Source organism: Vitis vinifera, chromosome 16, assembly GCF_030704535.1.
Source record: "Vitis vinifera cultivar Pinot Noir 40024 chromosome 16, ASM3070453v1".
Lineage (NCBI taxonomy): Eukaryota > Viridiplantae > Streptophyta > Magnoliopsida > Vitales > Vitaceae > Vitis > Vitis vinifera.
Genome location: NC_081820.1, coordinates 23,248,961 through 23,270,742, shown reverse-complemented (window position 1 = coordinate 23,270,742; position 21,782 = coordinate 23,248,961). Strand labels below are relative to the sequence as shown.

At 32.8% G+C, this 21,782-nt stretch overlaps 2 protein-coding genes across 3 annotated transcripts; both read right to left on the bottom strand.

Moving 5' to 3' along the window:
- Nucleotides 1-1,311: 1,311 nt before the first annotated feature.
- LOC100257712 (uncharacterized) lies at nucleotides 1,312-10,184 on the bottom strand. 2 transcript variants are annotated; one of them, XM_010664370.3, is made up of 14 exons: nucleotides 9,961-10,184; nucleotides 8,481-8,632; nucleotides 7,882-8,045; nucleotides 7,561-7,707; nucleotides 7,412-7,463; nucleotides 7,151-7,325; nucleotides 6,265-6,347; nucleotides 5,806-6,018; nucleotides 4,896-5,012; nucleotides 4,483-4,639; nucleotides 3,941-4,048; nucleotides 2,810-2,875; nucleotides 2,459-2,724; nucleotides 1,312-1,904 (listed from the first exon to the last, which is right to left on the bottom strand). In XM_010664370.3, exons 1-14 carry the CDS (start codon nucleotides 10,013-10,015, stop codon nucleotides 1,812-1,814), a joined length of 1,848 nt encoding a protein of 615 aa, XP_010662672.1. In that variant the 5' UTR covers nucleotides 10,016-10,184; the 3' UTR covers nucleotides 1,312-1,811. The 2 variants fall into 2 exon arrangements, with proteins under 2 accessions (XP_010662672.1, XP_010662673.1); XM_010664371.3 differs by lacking the exon at nucleotides 4,896-5,012.
- On the bottom strand, nucleotides 10,033-11,801 carry LOC104882187 (protein SRC2). The gene is made up of 2 exons (XM_019225983.1): nucleotides 11,330-11,801; nucleotides 10,033-10,172 (listed from the first exon to the last, which is right to left on the bottom strand). The coding sequence occupies exons 1-2, from the start codon at nucleotides 11,799-11,801 to the stop codon at nucleotides 10,033-10,035; spliced, it is 612 nt and encodes a 203-aa protein (XP_019081528.1).
- Between the last annotated feature and the right edge of the window lie 9,981 nt (nucleotides 11,802-21,782).

Below are 21,782 nucleotides of genomic sequence, written 5' to 3'. Positions count from 1 at the left end.
ACCACTATTGATGGTTGTTTTTGGAGAAACAATTTTTAAAAGCAAATTAAGAAGTTTAATAATTTTTAAAAATAATTTGATATATATATAATTATAAGAATTAATAGACATAATTAATGCTTTAAATTCTTTAATGAATTTTCTTATTTTTAGGAATAATTTGAAATTCAAAAATTGATTAATTAATTATACATTAAATAAAAAATTTTAGAATATCATATCCTTAGTTAAGTATTAAAGGCATGCATAATGGTCTCCAACGGGCGGGTCGGGCCGGGCCGGGCCGTAAATAGGAGGCCCACGGCCCAGCTTGGGCCGGGCCTATGGGCCCGTTGACTGGTCAACGGGCCGGGCCGAGCCATGCTAAAATGCTAGGCTCGCGGCCTCGGCCTATGAGCCCGCGGGCTTTTTGTAGTTTTTTTTAAAAAAGGGGTGGGCCTACAGGCCGGGCCTAAAATTAGGCCCGCGACCCGGCCCACCTAGAAACGGGCTCGGGCCGGGCCTAAAGTGGGCTTTGGGCCGCGGGCTTTTTGGAGACCCTTAGGCATGCATGTAATGAAAATTTTGACTCATTTATGCCTTAACAATTAAATTTTGTTTGTTTTTAAATTCATTTAAAATAAAATAATATTAACAATTATCAATTTTAAATTATTATTATTTATTTTTAACAAAATAAATCAATTATGCTTTAATAAGATATTAATATACATATTTTTTCTTATAATATTTATAAAAATATAATTTATGGTTTTATTATAATATTAATATTCATATTTGATTAAAAACTATTTACTTTTTAATTTATTTATAATTACAAAACTATTTTTATTTTTAATAAGACTTGAATTAAAGTTAGTTTATATTATATAAATGAAATTATTATTTTTTATTTTTTTACAAAATCTTAATAAAAAATATTTTTCAAAATTAATTTATCCAAAAATGTTTTTGATCTTTTAATTTTTAAAAAGTTTTTTTAAAAATAAGTTGCATTAGATTCTTTTTTGAAATTTAATCATATGGTAAATAAGGCTCAACTGCTCAAAGATAATGTAAAATACTAATGGAATAAGTCATGTTGTCCTTAATAAAATAGACTAGAATATAGATGAATTACTTAAACAATTGATAAATTAAGTTGCATAAAAATTAAACAAAAGCTATATAAATGAGTTAATTAATTAAGGTAGGTAAGTGGGACAAAAATTAATTTGGGGTCAAAGTAGAAAAAAGACTTATAGTTGAATATTACTTTCTTATTTAATTATTTTAAATTAAACGGGAGACGAGTGAAAATATCAAATGATAAGAATAGAATTAGAATTAGTACCTTTATTAAGTGTGAATTTAGGAAGTAGCAAGTTGGTGTACATCTTTTGGAGCCAGGAAACCGCTATCGCTTTGCAAATGTTTTTTACTTTGAATTCAGCAGGATACATACTGAATGAAAAGCTTTCTTTTCCATAGAGCTGAAAGCTGATCATCATCTTGGTATTTGGTTAAATTGACAGATTATACCATGAGTCGGAAATGTCAGCTTGAATTGTTTCATATTCATGGAGGAAACTGATATGGGGATTTCTTACATGATTTCCACCAGCTCTGCATCTGTCAGTTGTTTTGAGCTCAACTGAAGTTGATGTTATCTGTGAGAGCCCTTGCTTCCTCATGAGTTCACCACATCCGATGACATCACGAGCCAATCTACTAATTGTTAATAAGCTTGTCTTCGAGAGGAAAATGCCACAAGAAACTTTCCTTTTGCCTCTGAGCATTGATCATTGAAAACTGGATTTGGTTTTGATGTTTTAACTTTTGTGGTTGAAGTAGGTTTGTTCAGTCTGGGAAGCAGTCCTTTCAGCAGCCATCCACCAATCATCGTCTTCATCATCTATGTTTTCCTGCCATAGAAAATGAAAGGGCATTGTTAGGAGAAAAATGAGTCATGTTCTTCAAGCTAAATATTTCAAGCTCATGCATGTTTTGAACTGACCCGTTTCTGACAATTGGTCAAGCTTACAGGGTGATTTGTGAAAAATTAGATTACAGCCACAGAGTTGGCAGCTAAATTTGTTTCAACAGAAAATAAAATCAAGGTAATAGAATGTATCATACAAATTTCATCTTTCTACTTGACCAATTTGTTTGATACCACATCGAATCAGAATAGAACTAAAAAATATCATATTTTCTTCATACTGGATAATTTGATAGCAAGTAATTCTTTTCTTCCACCAGAAATCATATTTTTGAGAGCTTTCTGGGAGCAAATCCCCACCTACATTTTTGTCCTCAATCTCAAGAGTTTTCCCAGTCCCATTTGGGCATATGAGCATCTCAAACAAACATGTTGCAAACATATGCATGCCCTAGAGCTCCTTCCAAGCTAGAAGATGGCAGTGGTAAAAAAATTAGGTGGCAGGAACACTTATATGAGTAGAGCAAACAGTCTAACCGTGTCACTGAGGTCTCGCATATGTTGCACACTTTCGACATTATCTGCAAATCTTATGGCTTCAAGCCACCATGCATCTTTCTTGCAGCTGTCGGTAATGCTTTTGTCATTGTAAAGTGAAACACATTCCTGATCATTTTCCACAAGACTGTATCCAAGGTGATTGCTGGTTGACTCTACATGATGCTCTGTCTGTACTGAATCCATGAGAACTGCTGTATTGGGAATGACATCCATTGGTATTGGACGCGAGGGAGATCGATAACCTGATAACCTCAGCATCCAGTGAAAACTGAGAATCCATACATCAAATTTGTTTTTTAAATTAAAAATTCATGAAACTGTATGCACCTCTGCAATCTGGATCATGACATTTCTGATAAAAAATAGCCCTTCTGAGGTCAACAACATAGATAACTGAACAAATAAAACGTCGATAGTTGTTAAGCCAGTTTTGTATCAGACATAAGGAAAAAAGAAAAGGCTGGAAAAGCAGGAAAACATGCAGGCAATCTGTCCACCACAAAAATGATATTTTTATGGATCATTTCCAGAGAAACTCAGATCCAGAATATGGGTTCTGAAGCAATCTTACAAGGCACATGCTAAGCCTGGAGGGCTCAGCACAAGATTGTCCCCAATTGAGTCTGATTTTGAAAATGGTCCATGCTGGTTTGATCACCATAACCATCATGAGCAGATGCTTTTGATGGGATCCATACAAAATATTGAACTGTTCAAGTATTGTACTATGTTATCAATCTTCCACCAAATGCCAGAAAGAATAATGTCATGGGCAGGGAGTTTCTAATGTCCCTTGCTAGCATAGGCAACTCAGCCTTAAGGCACACTAGGAAACCATAGTCAGCAAATAGACATAGGCAAGCCATAGGGTCCCACATTCATAGCAGATGGAGGGGATTAAACCACAAACTCTATTTTAGATCTCTTGGGGATAACTCTCAAATCTCCCACCTAAGTATCTAGACTCTCCACTGACTTCCATGGAACATCCTAATATCCTATAATATTGAACACATATCCAAACAATTCTATCTAATTCCTCCTAGCGCATCACCATTAGACACTCCTTGCTGTCCACAAGTAGCATCCACATAGACAACCTTCACATGCATGGTTTTCCCCTGCAAGTATCATCTTCTGCAGGCAATGCACATTCAATAAGCCCCTAAATATGCTGCCAAGAAAATCGACCTTCCCCAAATTTTTGGATCCATGATAATAAGAATGTGCACCAAACCACTCTGACCAGTTCTGTACGACAGTGAGCTCAAATTGATCTTTCTAATTCCAGAAGACAATTAGTTGACAAAATAATATACACATGGTTTTTGGCTCGTTTAGCTAATAATATAAGTATTTATAAATAAAAAAGATGTACAAGCACTAAATAATTACTTTAAGAAGAAGTTTAAACTAGAGAAACATTTTAGATAAGGGTATTGAATAATTAAAGTTTACCATGATTGCTTTTATGCTGTCTGCCAATTCGCTCACAGTATCTATTTCTTGACATGCTGTAGACCATCAATCTGTATTCAGAGAACCAATACCAGCTTCGAATTTTTCCTAAAATTGCACTAAATAATCAGCAATGTGATGTAAAGGGAGATTTGATGCTGACACAATTTGGCAGCAGAAGTATGGAAGCAGAAACACTGAAAAGATAACAAATTTCATATTTGACCTTGTTTCTTAAATGAAGTTGAAACAAAACCATATACAACCTAATAATACAAAATTTGAAGCCCTGTTGGAGTTAGGGTCCCCACTCCCTGATTTGTGTTACACTCAAATATGTCAGAACTAGTAGGAAAATTCAGTTTGGGAATAGGACTAGAAAATTATTATTTCATTGTTATGTTTAAAAGCAGGGAAGAACTTGATCAGAATAATGAAATAAATAGCAAAGAGAAAACAGCTTTTAATGTGCTCCAACAAACAAAACCATGATTTACTACATTGCCTTAAAAGTAAAAATACAAATTATGACAAGATACCACCTGATACATTTCCAATGGAGGCAATTGATTCTACAAATATATCCAAAGCTGGGAATGGTGAATTTCCCATGAAGCATGTGCCTGAAACATTGCTTGTGCAAGCACTCAATGCAAAGTCTTGAGGGGAGCTGGAATGTTTTCTACAATTATGGTTCTCCTGTATGAACAAAAATTTCCATTGGTGAACACAGAAATTCTCAATTCAACAAGAACAAGCCTCTTCTAAATATGACAACAATAATTTATCCCCAAACTTAATGAAAGGCCGTTAAGACACTTGGATCCTGTGAGCAGCAAAAACATTTTCAAGAGTACTGCTTAAGCATCCAAGTACTGAGTGCATAAAATATCTAAGTACTTTTTAAGGCACCTTGAAATATGAAAATGAATCATATTCAGAATCTAAAAACAACCTCCATATCAAAATGTAGGGTCTTCACACAATTTAAATCCATTTTACAGACTAGAAACTTCTCACAGTCAACATCAATATTGCAGATCAAGGATGCCATGAACATTTCTTCCTCACACTGCAATTCATAAACATAAAACTAATCATTAGATAAAAGGCAAGTTAGTATGTGCTAAGCATCAGATAACCTTATATGAATTAGAATTGGATTTGATATGGTCAAGTTGTCATAAAAGCAGAAAAAACAGGATTTTCTTTTGAAGATGTTTTTTTGTTGAAAGATAATGAATATCAAGATCAACATTCTCTGGTGAATGTGATTCCACACACCTCAAGCTTCACTTAACACTTTCCAGCCACACTAATGTGCCATCTAGTTAAGAAAAATGATAAATATGAGAAGAAATGTGAAAGTTTTGCTACTAATAATCCCAACACCAGAGAAACAAGCTCATCGTGCTGACAAGCAAGTTTAAACCTTTGAAGAACTAGCAAAGACATTACAAATAAAGCACTACCATTCATCAAAACACTCTATGGACTGTTAGATACAAAATAAGAAAAAAGCAAGGACAGTTGCAGTTGTTGAGCAAAGAACATCTTAAGTTCTAATTGTATTTGTTGGAGCTATTCTGCAGACAAACAAGATGGCAAACTCAAACCTAGATACCACCCAAATTCACTGGGTGATGGAACATGGGCCATTTTTATGTAACCCAAAATACACATAACCCAGAAATTCCCAGACCAAACTCATTAAAAGCACCATTCAAATTTTGAAGAAGCATCTTAACAGCCCCTAGGTTGATCTAGAGAAAATATTAAAGGAAAGTAGAGGACAATATCTAAAAAAGTTACTATTGATCAGGCAAAGTTGAATTGTTGTTCCTAGTTAAAAAGGAGTATCATACCATGTCCTTGCATTTGAAACGCCCCGTAGGTAGAAGCACTGAATTCTTCCCAGCCTTGGATGATAGAGCTAACCGAAAGCAGCGATTTCTGGAATAAACAGCAGTGTCTACAAAAAGCTGGCAGGGGAACTCAGCAGAGGTTGATCCTTTTGAAATAAACAACTTCTTAAAATTTCCATCCCCCTCCCCTGCACTTGAAATCTGTGAGCATATCTGATAATATGCCAATGGTAACAACAATTAATATTTCTACAAGAAGAAACAAAATCATTCACTAATCTCAAACACAGCAGAGAGATCAACTGAACAAGTTTATATCAGAAGAGGCGTCTTCAGTAAATTTAATATTGACATGATATAGTCTCAATCTTTATAGTAAGTAGGAGATTAAAAAGATAAATCTAGCATCAAGTCTATCAAGGTAATAACCAAGTAATATCCTTATTTGAAAAGACATACCTCAGCAACAAATACACCAGCATGTGAGTTGTCCTTGAAGGCAATCTTTGGTATGCGAATAATTAGATGACGTGAAAATTTTTCTGTAAGTTAGTATTATTAGAAATAACAATAAAGTTAGAAGGAAAGAATAAAAAAAGTTGATCACAAAAAACTTTGGCAATCTCTCTCTCTCTCTATATCTCTCTCTCTCTCTCTATATATATATATATATAGAGAGAGAGAGAGAGAGAGAGGGAGAGAGAGAGTGTGTAAGTGCATGCCCCTACCAGATCCAGCAACCAGCTTAATTTCAAACCCAACTTCTACTTGCTCCCTTCAGTATTTAATTTCAAACCCAATCACCACGAACATTTTGTATCCTCTCCCATGAAGGAAAAATAGTGTTTCTTATGAGCACTGACAATATATTTTTTTTCTTTGATAGAATACAAGTACTGACAATATATTCTTCCAAGAAGCATATGATATATATTTAGTAACTTCAAGGTCCACTTTTCAAAGAGCATTCGTTTTTTTTCCTAACATTTGTTCAGTTTCAACCTTTCAAGTCATTATAGCTCAGCAACATTGAAAAGCATTAAATTCAATTGAGATCCAAAAGAACATAAAGAACATGGACCAAGATGATAATTGTGTCTGAATCAAATTGGCCTTTGGTTTTGCCTAATCTACTTCCACTCTTCTACCTATAACTCTTCATCCAGACAACCAAAGAAACAAGGGAATTTCAGACAATCAGTGAAAATAATAATGAGGCAATTTATGAGTGATTTAGGAGACTGTGTCATACTCTTTTATCAAATAAAATTTCCTCACAAGTCTTAGGAGACACTCTAACGGTCACAACCATGATTGATATCATGCACCTACTAGAAAACCATACCTCCAGTGGAGGAATCAAGCTCTACTATCCATTTCTCATTTACTTGAATAGAGTATTTCTCCAGTAAGGCTTCTGAAACAACTGAGATCAAGAGATCAACCATTTCATCTCCATCTTTTTCTGCATTGTCTTTCTTATTGAACTCCAAATCAAAATAAAGGTGACATGGGAAACCCTGAAAGCAACATAGAGACAAACTATTGGCATTCAAAGCCAAAGAAAGCACTAAAGTGACTCTCACACATATTAAAGGTACTTCACCTCTTGAATCACTTCATAATGATGGCGGAACTTAGAATCCATATTTTTGTACCTGAACTTAAAATGACCAGCAAAATCAAATACTTGTCAGATAGCAATTGTGTTTAATTCATAAAAAATATTATGAAGCAAGAAAGAATAAAGGCAACCTTTGCCAGAACTCCTTGTATGTTGAAACCAGGAATCTTCTTTGTCCATTCAAGTGATCCTGATAACTGAAAATATGCACATCAGCATGTCCTTGTGCAAACTTAATTGATTCATCCTGTCTTGGAAATGTAGCCCATACTTCCTCCCTGAGCCAACAAAAAACTAGAAGCAAGTCAGACATAGGAAAGATAGTATGAGATGAAATATAATCCCTCCAACCACTCAAAAAGCCCAAATAAATAAATGAGCAAATGAAAGATGAAGAAAGATAAGTAGAACTTGATAGTGAATAAGTAGATTAAGACAAAAATTACAAATACCTCAGGTCTGATTTATTTTGTTCACTGAGCTCAACACGTATTTCACGTAATAATCGCAACAAACTGGATGGCCTTTTTGGAGGCACACCATGTGGAGATCCATAAAATATGACTGGAGAAATGTGACAATTAAACCTCTCTGCTTCAACTGTTCTAGGACCAAGCTGAAGGAATAATGATATATAGAATTAAGCCATGCATTAAAATAAGTAATAAATAGTAAAGTATGATCTGTCCAACCAACAATTCAAACAGATTCAACGGCTATCACTTTCAAAATTCATGATTAACTCAAGAAGCCAAATGATTATTTTCTGTAGGAACAGCACTTAATTGAATATAGCTTTAGCATACAAGAATTTGTGTGTGCATGTGCACACAAGTCACCGAGACTGGATATCAAGCTTCAATGAGATGCTTGGTGTTACGTACAACTAAATACCAGTCTATATGAGTTATGACTGTTCCATGAATCAGGATACCTGCTTGCTTGCTGCCCACAGAAAAAATATAGAAACTTCATTTTAAGCATAAAGCAATCAACATCAAAAAGAGAAAACATGGAAGTCTAAAAACAAAAGGAAAGATAGAGCATATACTTCCTTCATGCAGGGCTGCACATTGTTTGCGTTTTGATGTCTTTCTCCAGCTGATCCTGGAGATTGAACATCAGAATATGTAGAGGCCACATGAGTTGAACCTGCTTGCTTCAATTTTTCTTTATTCCGTTTTCTTTCTCTGATAGCAGATTCTGAAATACAAGGTAAATATACAAGGAAGCAATTACCATAAGAAGACAAAGGGAAAGTTAAGTTATTTAATTCAAAATGTCAAGAAATAGTATGGTGAAAGGCATAATTCTCGATTCACTTCAAACTTCACAAAGTTGTTTCATTTTCTGGAGACCAAGGTTCACACCATTTATGATTTCCTCTACTTGGTTTCCGAGAAACCGATGAACAGAAAAGAAAATTAAAGTTTAAATCTTATGTTTAGTGGTTTTTCTTTTATAAGAAGGGAAAAGAAAAATTAACCTAAAATAAAATATGTTATATTGAGTAGAGAAGTTTTCCCTTCTTTGCCTAATAATGAGATGTTGGTGCACAAAGTTTCAATTTTTCCTGAACTTTTTCAGCAGCCAATTCAATGATTGTACCGTTTTCATAAAATTTGAATATACTTTTCCAACTTGGTTTTTTGGGATCATAGTTCACTAAAAGGGGATGTTTCATCGGCTATCTGGGTGAGCCCACCTGAAAGTCAGCCAAGAAAAGGGTATCAACAACCCCAAACAAATGGAATAAAGTGAATTAAGTTCTTTATCATTAGTGTTTTTGTGAGCCATTCCTTAGTCTATGCTTATCAAAGAAAAAAATCACTGAAATTTTTGCTTGAAGGGCCAAAAGAAAAAGGTAACTTGAAAATGCTGGCACACCATGCCTTAAAAAGTGGACTCAAATCTTTCAACTTCGGAGAAGTTTTTGTAACGACCTAATTGCGTCCCATATTGAGAAATTAAGGGTTAGTGATTTGGCTTATAAGCAATTGGGCACCCTACCTTTGATAGTCGATTTTCAAAGGTGAGTTCTAACCAATGTGTGCGTAACATTTTTATCCCTAGAAAGTCTGAAAACCAATCCACTTGAAGGAAGCAAGAAAAAATCTAAAATTCCTAATATTGAATCATCAGCAAATTTGGGGACGCATTTTGCCTCAATTAAACATAATTATCAGAAAATTCCACTTTTACTAACTTTAATTAAATGTCCGGTCACAGTAACGAAAATAAAGCCCTAACCAAGCATTTAAGAAAAGAGAAGCAAGCACACCGTGTTTGGTTGGCAGAAAATTGAGGAAAAGCTCAAGAAAACAGTTCTGAACTTATTTTAGTATTTTATATAGGCTTCCAAATAATGAAAATCGCAAAAAAGTAGAGGTCTTGGTTTCTCGTCCCCAATTTCAGACATCTCATGATTCACAATTTTGATTTTTCTTTTGCTTGTTCCCACATTTTCTCTGCGACCAAACATACCATAAATCGATCATATCTATCTATACAAAGACTAGTAGAGAGAGTACTTGGAGGAGACACGCCACATTTGAAGCACTGAAACAAGCGATCGACGTCGTCCATGGCGTCTCGTGAAGAACTCAGAAAACACTGTAGCAAGTCAGCAACGCCGCCGTTTCATTCTGTTGTGGCAGAATTCGACGTCGTCTGAAATTCATAATCTCCGTTTCCCACTCCACAGAGCAAAAGTCGGGGTTTTGGAAATTAGCGACGCCGTTAACTGCATTAAAATGTAGGCAGATGCTGACATACCATAATGGTATGTATTGAAATTCAAATTTGGACCGTTGGATAGGTATATTTTTATTCTTTATAAAAATAAATAAAAGTTTATATTTATTTTAAATTATTATCATTTATATTCAAACATAATTTTAATAAAAATATTTCATTATTTTAATAATAACATGTTAGCATATGAACATATTCTTATCTCGTGTTTTTTTGGTTTATCATAATAATATTATCGAAGATAATTTAAATTTGTATAAAACTACAATCATGTAAAATAGATTTATCAAAATTATTTTAACCTTTAAAATTGGAATTAATTTAATTTATTTTTTTTGAAGTTTAGATTAAATATATCTATTTTTATAAATTTGAAATCTCATCACCTTTCTTACTTTGAGTCAAAGGGTAAGTAAGTCAAAATAAAAAATGAAAATCACATTTCTTACTTTGAGTCAAAGGGCAAGTGAGTTAAAATAAAAAATGAAAATGAAAAAGGGTATGGTAAAATTTAAAACCTATCTTCTTTATCTTTCTAGTGTTTACACCTTAAAACCCTAATACTTGAGATCCCATCTTTTATTTAAATTTTTTTTTTTTTATGTATTTTTATTTTAGTTTATTTATTTTTCTTTTAGTATTGTCTATCCTTATGAACAGTTGCAGCAGCTCTAGTAGGCTTTTCCCTCTCCCACATCTTTGGGTCAAACCTTGATGGATGCCCTCACTGAGGTTGAAATATTCAACATTTATGGCTCTCCCCAAACATGGACTAAAGATTAGGGAAAAGATCTCTTATACCATTCTAAAAGGGATTCTTGTTGGAATCATGGAGATCTTTGAAGAGAAGAAACATTGCTCTACAGGTAAGAAACATACAATCAATAGTAAAAAATACACTAAAGTGATTGACACCAACACCTCCCACCATACACTAAAGGTTAAGCTTTTACAGAACAAGTAGCAGAAATGTAAATTACAGAAAGAGGGTCGAATCTGAAACATCCTATCAAACCAAGTTTGATTGAGCTCGATATACTTATCATGCTCGTTAACATATAGGAACATCTTCTCCAAAGAATGGAATATCCAGATCGATGCTTGCTCCTAAGGTTGCCTCTAAAACCACTCTCACAATAAAGATACCTGCAACTGCCAAATTTCTGGTCGAGAAAAGGGATGGTTTCTTAACCATCACTATATCCCCAAAAGAGTATGAAAAGTTCAATACCCCCTGTGAATCCGCTCCACCCTTTTTCACTGGGTAACTTACAATACCGCTGCTGCGGCCTTGGCTGGTGGGTGCGGCACCATCAAACAGGTCCTTGAAAGATAGGCTCACCTCACCGATGTACCGGTCTCCTAGGGCCCGGCTGCAGTATAGCTTGATGACGAACACGACGCCTTGGTGTTCGACTGCCTGATTGCCTATTGTGAATCTAATGGTGGAGTTCCATGCGGGGTTGGTCTCCCCCTCTGTGTCCACTGGGGTTTCTCTCTTTATTTGGGGATTGCCGGGGATTGAAAGCTGGGCGTAGACTTTCATTCTGAATATTTCTCGGACGTTCTCAAGACCTTGAGCTGAAAGAATGGCAATCTGGAACTTCCTGCACTCCATGTTTGAATTCCTGATCAGAAGATGCAAAGAGAGTAATTCAACTTAATTCAAAACCTATGAATTCCAAGGAATCACTTCGGGATTCTTATAGCTACACTTTTCCTCAGTTGCTTCTGGTTTTATGTTACGTGAAAGAGATCCCAAGACTTGGTCTACGCGTTTAGGCTGCATGTGGGCAAGTGGGCAACAACATAATCAATTGCAGAAGACTTGGCGGCGGCCAACCAATGATTACTGACAGTAATTGTTCATATTTTAAGAAAATCTGAAACTAAATTTAATCTTCAAAAATAGCTTTCTTATATTTAATTACTATGAAAAAGTCTTTTTTTTTTTTTAAAGTGTATGAGGAAATTTATTTTTCTCTCAAATTCTCATAAATAACCTAATTAAGATATGTTATTAATCTTAAATTCTCATATTATTTTGGGAAGATTTCTTTAAGATTTTAGTGGGTCTAAGTATGTAATATTATCAATTTTTGTGACAAATATAATTAAAATACAACTAGTCTAAGTATGTAATATTGCTAAAGCCCAGAAGACTTTGCTTTAAGTGGTTGATAGTTAAGCCGTGGTTAGCACTTGGAATAATCAAAGACCATGACCTACTTTTTTAATGGAGCTGCAGAGATTCTTTCTTATCAACAATTCTTTTGCATGTTGATCCTATCAAACACACGATGTCTCACAACTAGTCATTAATTATATTGGTAGTCTCACAACTAGTCATTAATTATAAGGGTCATCACACATCTTGTAATGACAAGACAATTTTGACAGGACAATTTAGCCCCCGTTGAGAATTTTAGTTTGAAAAGTCTTCTTTTGTGTGGTTATTGAAAAGTGAAAATGAAAAGTATTTGAAGAATAAATATTAATTTTGAATTGGTGAAATTGAATTTATTGTGTTGGTCAATTAGGTGAGTTGAAAATTTTGTACCACGTCAACCTTAGGATAGAAAATTTATTAGAATTTTAGAAATTGAAAATTTTTGAAAACGAAAAACAAAAACAAAAATAAAAAGTGAATTAGTAAAATTAATTAGAATTAATTTTGTAAAAATTAAATTAAATTGTTTGTTAATAAAATTGAGAAAATTAAATTTTTGGATTGGCGTTTTATAAATTAAATTGTGTTATAAAAAAAAAGGGAATTTGGAAATAAAAAATAAGCAAATGAAAATAAATAAAAGAAAAAAAATAATAAATCAAAAAGTTGGATGGTGGGCCGTGAACTGTTGGTTGTTAAAACAAAGGGAATTACTTCATTGGGCCTTGGACTGGGCTTGAGTAGCTGGTGATTGAAAAAAAAATAACGGTAGAGAAGGAGACTTGCGGACTGTGGAGAATCTCAGGAACTTTGACTGGTCATTTGGATGACTGAACGTCATCCGTTTCGGCTCAAATTTTGAGGAGGTGTTCTACTCGACGAAAGGAACAATTTTACGATGACTGATTTTGATTTTAACGGTCAAATTCTTAGATCTGTGATAGATGAACCTAGTCCTAAAACTTTAATTAAATGCATTTTTCATTGAAAAAAAATTATAATTCTTGTCATTTTGAGTTAAGTAGGTAATATTGGTATTGTAAGAATATTTTTGGATGATTTGGAATTTTTTTTTGGAATTTTTGTAATTTTGGGAATTTATTTTTAGTTGATAATTAATTGTTTTGGATTGTTAAAAATTATTAGAAGTGTGGGAAAAGTCTAAAATTAGGGTATAATTTCAAATTTATTAGTATGTGAATTTTCGAGAATTTTTGGAATATTTTCTGTAATTTGCAATGTTTTAAAAACCGGACCGGACCGGCCGGTCCGACCGATCGAACCGCCGACCGGTCAACTTTCCGGTTCGGTCCATCTCAAAGAACCGTTTTGTGGTCGAACCGGCATTGAACCGTTCAAACCACCGGTCGAACCGCTGAACCGGATAAACCGTCCGGTTTTTCACGAACCGGCCAAGCCTTCTTTTTAAAATTCTACAAAAATTTGTTTAAAATTAAAAGGCCCATTATCCATTGAGCCCATTCCACACCCATAACTTTTGAAACTCTAATTAATTATAAGCCCATAGTTGGTTTAAACAACTAGGCCCAAACAAATAAATCATTAGCTTATTAACATGTCCCTTGGGCCATGCCTTTCAAGCCCAATTTGTTGGCTTGTTTAGCTTGGTTTGCCTGTTGCAACTTGCAAGGTATTTATAGAGCACTTGAAGCACATGGAATTCATGTGCTTCCGATGTGGGACTGGAATAGGACTACCTCAAAGGCTGGATGCATGGCAGCATGAGGGCTGGACGCATGAGCTATTCATATATATATATATATATATATAATAAGACTTAACATTAATGTTTTTATTTCAAATTATTATCATATAAAATCTTTAAAGAAATGTAAATATTTAAATTCCTGTTTATTTTTATAACAATTATAAAAATAATATAAATTAATTAATAGAATAATTTTAAAACAATAAAATACAAAGACAAAAAGATAAAATTAAATATATAATTTTTTTCATTTTAAATATATCCTCATTCTTAAATATTACATCTTTCTATTTAATAAAATTTAAAATATTAAACTTTATCATTTAATTTAATATACCAAATATAAAAATCAAACATTATTAAAATTTATAATTTTATATATTTTTAATTTTTATAATTATTTTTAATTTTATATAATATATAAATTATATATTTATTACATCACCGGTTCAATAGTGGTTCGACCGCCGGTCCGACCGGTGAACCGTGAACCGGTAATTTTTCCGGTTCGATCACCGGTCCGGTTCTGAAAACATTGGTAATTTGGTTGTGGAGAATTGATTAATTTAGAATATTGAAAATTATTAGAATTATTGAAAAATTCCGAAAGTGTGGTATAATTTTAAGTTTATTGATATGTGAAATTTTGAAAATTTGTTGGGATATTTTCGAAAATTGTAATGTGGAAAATTTATTTTATTGGATTATTGGAAATGTTGGAATTGTTGAAGTTGTTGAAATTATTGAGAAATTTTGGAATTGTGACATACATTTGCATCATGGTTGTGTGAAGAAAAGATAAAAATTGTGAAAAGTGTATGAAATGGAAAAAAGAAAGAAAAAAAATGAAATAGTGACGAAAAGTGAAAGTTTGTGTGAGGCAAATTAAGAAGGGAGAGGGATCCCTAGGGTGAAAGACCCAAAAGTTTACTCCAAGAAGACTTCGAATGGGGAATGTATTTGGGTGCGGACGCGTATCCTTTGGTGAAAGCTCGAGAACAATAGTGCATTGTATGACTGTGTGTCATACGTTCATATGCATTTCATTTATTTGTTGAATATTATGGAATTGTGTATAATTATATATATTAAATTATGGGGCTTGATCAATGTTGTTGAAATGTTTTTTTTTATTTTTTATGTTATTGTGTAACTTAGTAATTCCCCATAACCCCTTGGGTGTTAGGTACCTTACTGAGCAATGTGAAAATGTTCACCCCTTCCTTTTTACATTTTTTTTAGATGTAGATATCACTCCTTAGGATCCACAGGTGGGGCAGGGAGGACTTTAGGATGCCCTTGGAGCGGTCTAGTGGAACGTGTCTTATTTATGGCGTTTGTGATATTGGAACTTGTTTTAATAAATTGTGAACTATGAATGTGTAATGAGACCTTAATTTGATTAAGTGGATTAACTATGAACTTTTATTTTTGACTGTAATGATAATTATTAAATCTTGATGCATTTGAGTAATGTTTGAAACATTGTTAGTTGGTGAGAACCCTAGTGCGGTTTATACGTGGAAAAAAAAATTCAGAGTGTTTTTGTTGACTGCAAGCGTGGAGTATGAGAAACCCTTAGGGTCAAACCTTTGATATGGGATCATGGACCAAATTTTGGGTCGCCTAGAATTTGGGTCGTGACACATCTCGATTTGATCTCGTGCACCCTACTCCACTTTTTGGAGTTTCTATTGTTTAGACGGAATCATGGAAGCCATTTTCTTGATGGACAGTTACTTAAACTTGCTTGAAGGAAAATCCTTTCCTACTTGTGTCTTGTTCTATATATATTGATTTAGATGTTTGGTTGGTTTTTGAAGCTATTTTTGCATTATATCTTTCTTCTACAAAATTAGTTGTCTCTGCAACAAATATATCATTGAAACGAGGGGCTTTATAAGGACAGATGTGGACTTTATTGCATAGATAAGACATTGACTTGGGTAGTCAAGAACGTTAGTGGAAGGGTCTTTGTGGGGCTTAGGTGGTGGAATGAGGTGTATGAGCAGGGTGGGAGCATGTGGGAGTTTGAATGCCTTGACCGAGGAGTGTATTCCAAAGCGAAATATATTTCCTTTTTGATAAGAAATTTTATATATAATGAGGAAAATTAGTCCGAATATCTCTATAAATATTTTAAGTTATAATGGAGAAAAAAATGATGAGCGATATGGGTTTGTGAAAACTATACATAATGCATAAAGATATGATGAAGAGCGAGAGATATTACTCAATGGAGTAAGAAGGATCATGGGGTAGATGTAAGGAAGAGTAAAAAATACTTAATGAAGCAAAATGACTCTTGATTTAGGGGTAAAAGTATAAAAAGTAAGGAAATGTGGGATGTTTTGGGACTTAATAATTATATATTGTAAACCCTCTATTTTGTCTTCCTCGCACATGTCGTTTACAGCAATTCCCTGGCGGCCCATTATTACTCGCATAACCTATCTGCTCTACGCCACCTTGGGGACTATGGTTGAGGGATTTATTGAACTCTATTGCGACTCCTGGTAGCCCTAATTTAGACTTATTTAGACTTAGGCTTACCTAGCCACCTTTGGCCCATTAGGCACCACCTTAAGCGCCTTAGGCCCATTTAGACACTTTAGGCACACTTAGATCACTTTCGGCCCATTTGGGCACCCTAGGCCCATTTAGGTAACTCTAAGCCCACTTAGATTACCCTAGGCCCATTTAGGTATACTTGGCCCATTATGCATCACTTTATGCCCATTTAGGTCACTTTAGGCCCATTTAGGCACCCTAGGCCCATTTAGGTACACTTGGCCCATTAGGCGTCACTTTAGGCCCATTTAGCCACTTTAGGCTCACTTAGTCACCTTAGGCCCACTTAGATCACTTTAGGCCCACTTAGGCACCCTAGGCCCACTTAGGCACCCTAGGCCCATTTAGACACTTTAGGCCCACTTAGTCACCCTAGGCCCACTTAGATCACTTTAGGCCCATTTAAGTACACTTGGCCCATTAGGCATCACTTTGGGCCCATTTAGACACTTTAGGCCCACTTAGATCACTTTAGGCCCATTTAGCCACTTTAGGCCCACTTAGATTACTCTAGGCCCATTTAGGTACCCTAGGCCCATTTAGGTACACTTGACCCATTAGGCATCACTTTAGGCCCATTTCGACACCTTAGGCCCATTTAGATCATTTTTTGCATGGGCATGGTTTGCATGGTTGCATGACTTGTATGACTTGCAAGACTCGTTTTTGTAAAATCACATTGTTTGACTTTTTTTATTTTATTTAATTTTTTATTTTTTTATTTTTTTATTTTTTACCTTTATATTTTTGTTTATTTTATTTTATTTATTATTTTGTATATTTCTTTATTTATTTTATTTTCCTATTATTTTATCACTTTTCCATAATACTTGTCTTTACTTCTTTAGTTTAATTTAATAATTTTGTTTAAACATTTTTATTATTATTATTATTATTATTATTATTATTATTATTATTACTATTACTCTATTAACTTTGAAATTTTGTAGGAAGTCCACCAATAGAAAGATAAAAAAGTGTCTATGATGTGAAGCTCGGAGTGGGTAGCTACCATATTGGTTCCAAGAGTAGACATATGGAAAAAAAATGAATGGAGCCATGTTATGGGGAAGATTTAGCTTATGTATGAAAAAAGAAATGATGAGCAGCAAAGAAGGTAATGTAATTTGTCTTTTGGGAAAAGAATCACGTGATGATGGAAGGAGGTTTCAGTAGTGTTTTGGGTCAAAGCATATTTTAAATGGAAAAAGGAAAAGAGATGATATATTTTAGGAAGAATTGAGGTGACATATTGAATAGACAGACTGTATTTTGCAAGAAAGAGAGCGGGGGGAATTCTTAGAAGGAAATAAAAGTCAACTCACATGCAAAAAAGGGAAGAGAGGCGTGATGAAGGGGATTTGGGGGTTTTTTTTTGGAGAATATGAGAAAGACAAGGAAGAGGAGGAAAAAAAAGGAGAATTTTTTTTAGAGGAGAGGGCCTGAAGAGAGGGGGGAGATGTCTTAGAGAGAGAGAAAAGAGAGCTCTGGGAGAATTTTTGGTTGATTTTTTGAACGAGATTCAGAAGAAAATTGTAGACATGGAGATCACGTTTCCGGGTGGAACTTCTAGAGGACGCATAGGCTGATTCAGGGACTCTTTATGGTGAAGGAACACGCGAGTCAGATCGAAGAAGCAGACACAACTAGACTGAGAAGAAAAAGTGACACAATCGTGCTAGACTGAGAAGAAAAAGTGACACAATCGTAAAAGATGGTAGTTGCAAGAAAGGTTAGTGTTCTTTGACTTCGTTTTGTTGGATTTAAAATGCAAATGAATGTGAATATATGGTCAGTCCTGATGTGAATGATGCTATTGGCATGTTTTTTTTATTTATTTGTTAAAGGAAAGGGAATGAAATCATGGACGGTTATAATAGGATTTAATGTCTTCCGGTGAGTGTTTTGTTGGATTTAATGTATTTATATGAGATGTGTTAATGATTGTTTGAACAAAATATAAATTAAGTTAGGATTTTTAGTTTTTTTTGGGTTTTTGAATTTATTTTATTTATTTTATTTTAGTTATCATTATTATTATTGCTAATCTCATGTTAATTTTTGTAGGCATTTGTCTTGGATGATTCGGGATGATAGTTTAAAAATTAGATTTTTTATTCATTTTGGATAATTTTGTGATGTTAATGAAAAGTTGAAATATTTTGCAAGTCTTTTTTAGTTTTCAATAATTTGGATATTAATGAAAACTTATATTGTGCTTATTTTTTTAGCTTTGGAATAATTCATAATGATTGTTTGAATAAAATATAAATCAAGTTAGGATTTTTAGTTTTTTTTTTTTGGTTTTTGAATTTATTTTGTTTATTTTATTTTAGTTATCATTATTATTATTGCTAATCTCATGTTACTTTTTGTAGGCATTTGTCTTGGATGATTCGGGATGATAGTTTAAAAATTAGATGTTTTATTCGTTTTGGATAATTTTGTGATAAAAAGTTGAAATATTTTGCAAGTTTTTTTTAGTTTTCAATAATTTGGATATTAATGAAATTTTATATTGTGCTTAATTTTTAGTTTTGGGATAGTTCCTGATGATGATGAAAAAGTTCGGATTTTTAAGTGTTTTGATAATTTTTATGATAGCTTTGTTTAAAAATAAAAAAAATAAAAAGTTGTAATATTTAAATTATTTTAAACATTTTTTTCGTTCTCTTGGATTAAAATATAAAATAATTGTTTATCTTATTTAAAAAATTTATTATGTTTTAAAAAAATAAAAATAAAAATTTGTGCTTTCTAAATAAAGAGTTGTGGAAATCATCCTGTTGTAAATAAAATAAAGTTAAAAAAAAATTATTAAAGAAAAATTTAAATTATAAAAGATATTCTTACATTAAAAAAATATATATATTTTTAAATTGTCAAATATATTTTTATGAGGTTTTATTATTATTACCATTATTAATTAATTAATTTTTATTTATTTATTTTTCTCTTTCTCTTTTTTTGTAAATGAATTTTTGAAAATATTTTCTTTGCATGGAATTAAAGCCTTTTTTATTTAAGTAAATTGAAACTTCCTTTTATAAGATTAATTAAAACTATGGACTCAATTATTACTATTATTATTATTATACTCATGAAATAGTTCCTTTATAAAAGTGATAATTACATTTATTTTCTTGTGAATGAACTTTTTAAAAACATTTTCTTTGCATGGAATTAAAGTCTTTTTATTTAAATAAATTAAAGCTTCTTTTTATAAATAAAATTCATTAAAACTATGGAATCAATTATTGTTATTATTATTATTATTTTTAATACTTATGAAATATTTCCTTTATAAAAGTGATAACATTTATTTTCTTGTGAACAAACTTTAAAAAAAAAATATTTTCTTTGCATGAAATTAAAACCTTCTTATTTAAGTAAATCAAAACTTCCTTTTATAAATACAATTCATTAAAACTATAGAATAAATGTTTTTTTTTAATACTCATGAATTTTTTATTTTTTATTTTTTTATGAAAGTAATAACATTTAATTCCAAGTTATATTTGTGTATATTAATTTGGGGAATTGGTGAAACCCCTACATAAGAAAATCTTTTTCAAAATTTATTTTTGCTACCACGCTGCTATTTATTGTAATTATATTTACATTTTTTTTTCTTTTTAGGAATTGTATACAAGATATGTATGATAATTAATTATTTCGTATGCTGATAATTTTTGCTAATTAGTTAGATAAGCATGCTAGGATTTATTATTTATTATTTGTTATCTAAACCCTATGTCCTGATGAAGCGCATTAGGAGTTATATATGCTATACGGGTACGTTCCCTGCTAAACCCTATGAATATGATTGTCGTTGTGTACTATGTCTATGCTTGCTATCCTATTTGATTGTCTTGGTATATATTTGATGATTGTTTGATTATCTTTGATAAAATGCATGTTGTGTGATGTATCTCAATATTAACTTTCATGTTTTATGATAGCGCTTGAGAAGTTGTCCAGGTATGCACCCTAACTCTCTTTTATCGTAATTTGATCCTATTTGGCATGTTATTTTTTGAAATCACCTTAGTCTATCTAGGTATCCATGATCAACTATTTAATTGTCACGTTTCCCTCAACTTAGTTAGTAGAGACCTCTTTAGGGCTTAGAGGGGTGCTACCTCCTAGAGGTACCTTCCCAATAAGTAACCTGATCCCCGGACTTAGACTCGGGTTTTTCAAAGACAAGCTTTTCCAAAAATTATAGTCACTTTTTTTAGGGTTTTATTTCTTGTTTTATTTTCCCTTTAAAATAAAAATAAAATAAGTGGCGGCTCCAACTTTTCCAAAACTAAATAATTTTTCACAAATAAAAAGCGAGTCTCGCCGATCGAGTAGGGACGCACGTGAAAAATGCGGGTCCACATATATATTTTGATTTATCTGTTGAACTGTCTTTTTATTATATAGTGAAATGTTATCTCTTATCTGTTTTGATCGGTCCCTTTTAATGTTCTTTATTTTATATAGGAATATTATCTCTCATCTAAAGAGGTAGGTATGATCAGTCGGATTAAATTAAAACCTTATCTACCTTTGTGTATGAATGATTTTATTTTATATTCTTTCAAAAAAGTTTCCACATATACAACAAGTGGTATCAAAACTTTTTTTGTTCCAACATTATTGGTGTGTTAAGGTATTTTCACTTTCTTTTTTATTTTTACAGTACTTCATTTAGCATTTTCAACAAAAGAATCATTTCATCTAATCCCATAATTATTTTATTTGTTTTTGGATGTAGTGATCATTGGCTTAGATGAACAAGAAGGATTCTTGACTCTTTTGGTGGACAATTTTCCTTATTGCAAGTAAATATAGGTTTTAAGCTTGCAAAGTCCTTATCCAGTAATATGATTGGAGAAATGTGCTTGTGACAATTAAACCTCTCTGCTTCAACTGTTCTAGGACCAAGATGAAGGAATAATGATATATAGAATTAAGCCATGCATTAAAATAAGTAATAAATAGTAAAGTATGATCTGTCCAACCAACAATTCAAACAGATTCAACAGCTATCACTTTCAAAATTCATGATTAACTCAAGAAGCCAAATGATTATTTTCTATAGGAATAGTATTTAATTGAATATAACTTTAGCATACAAG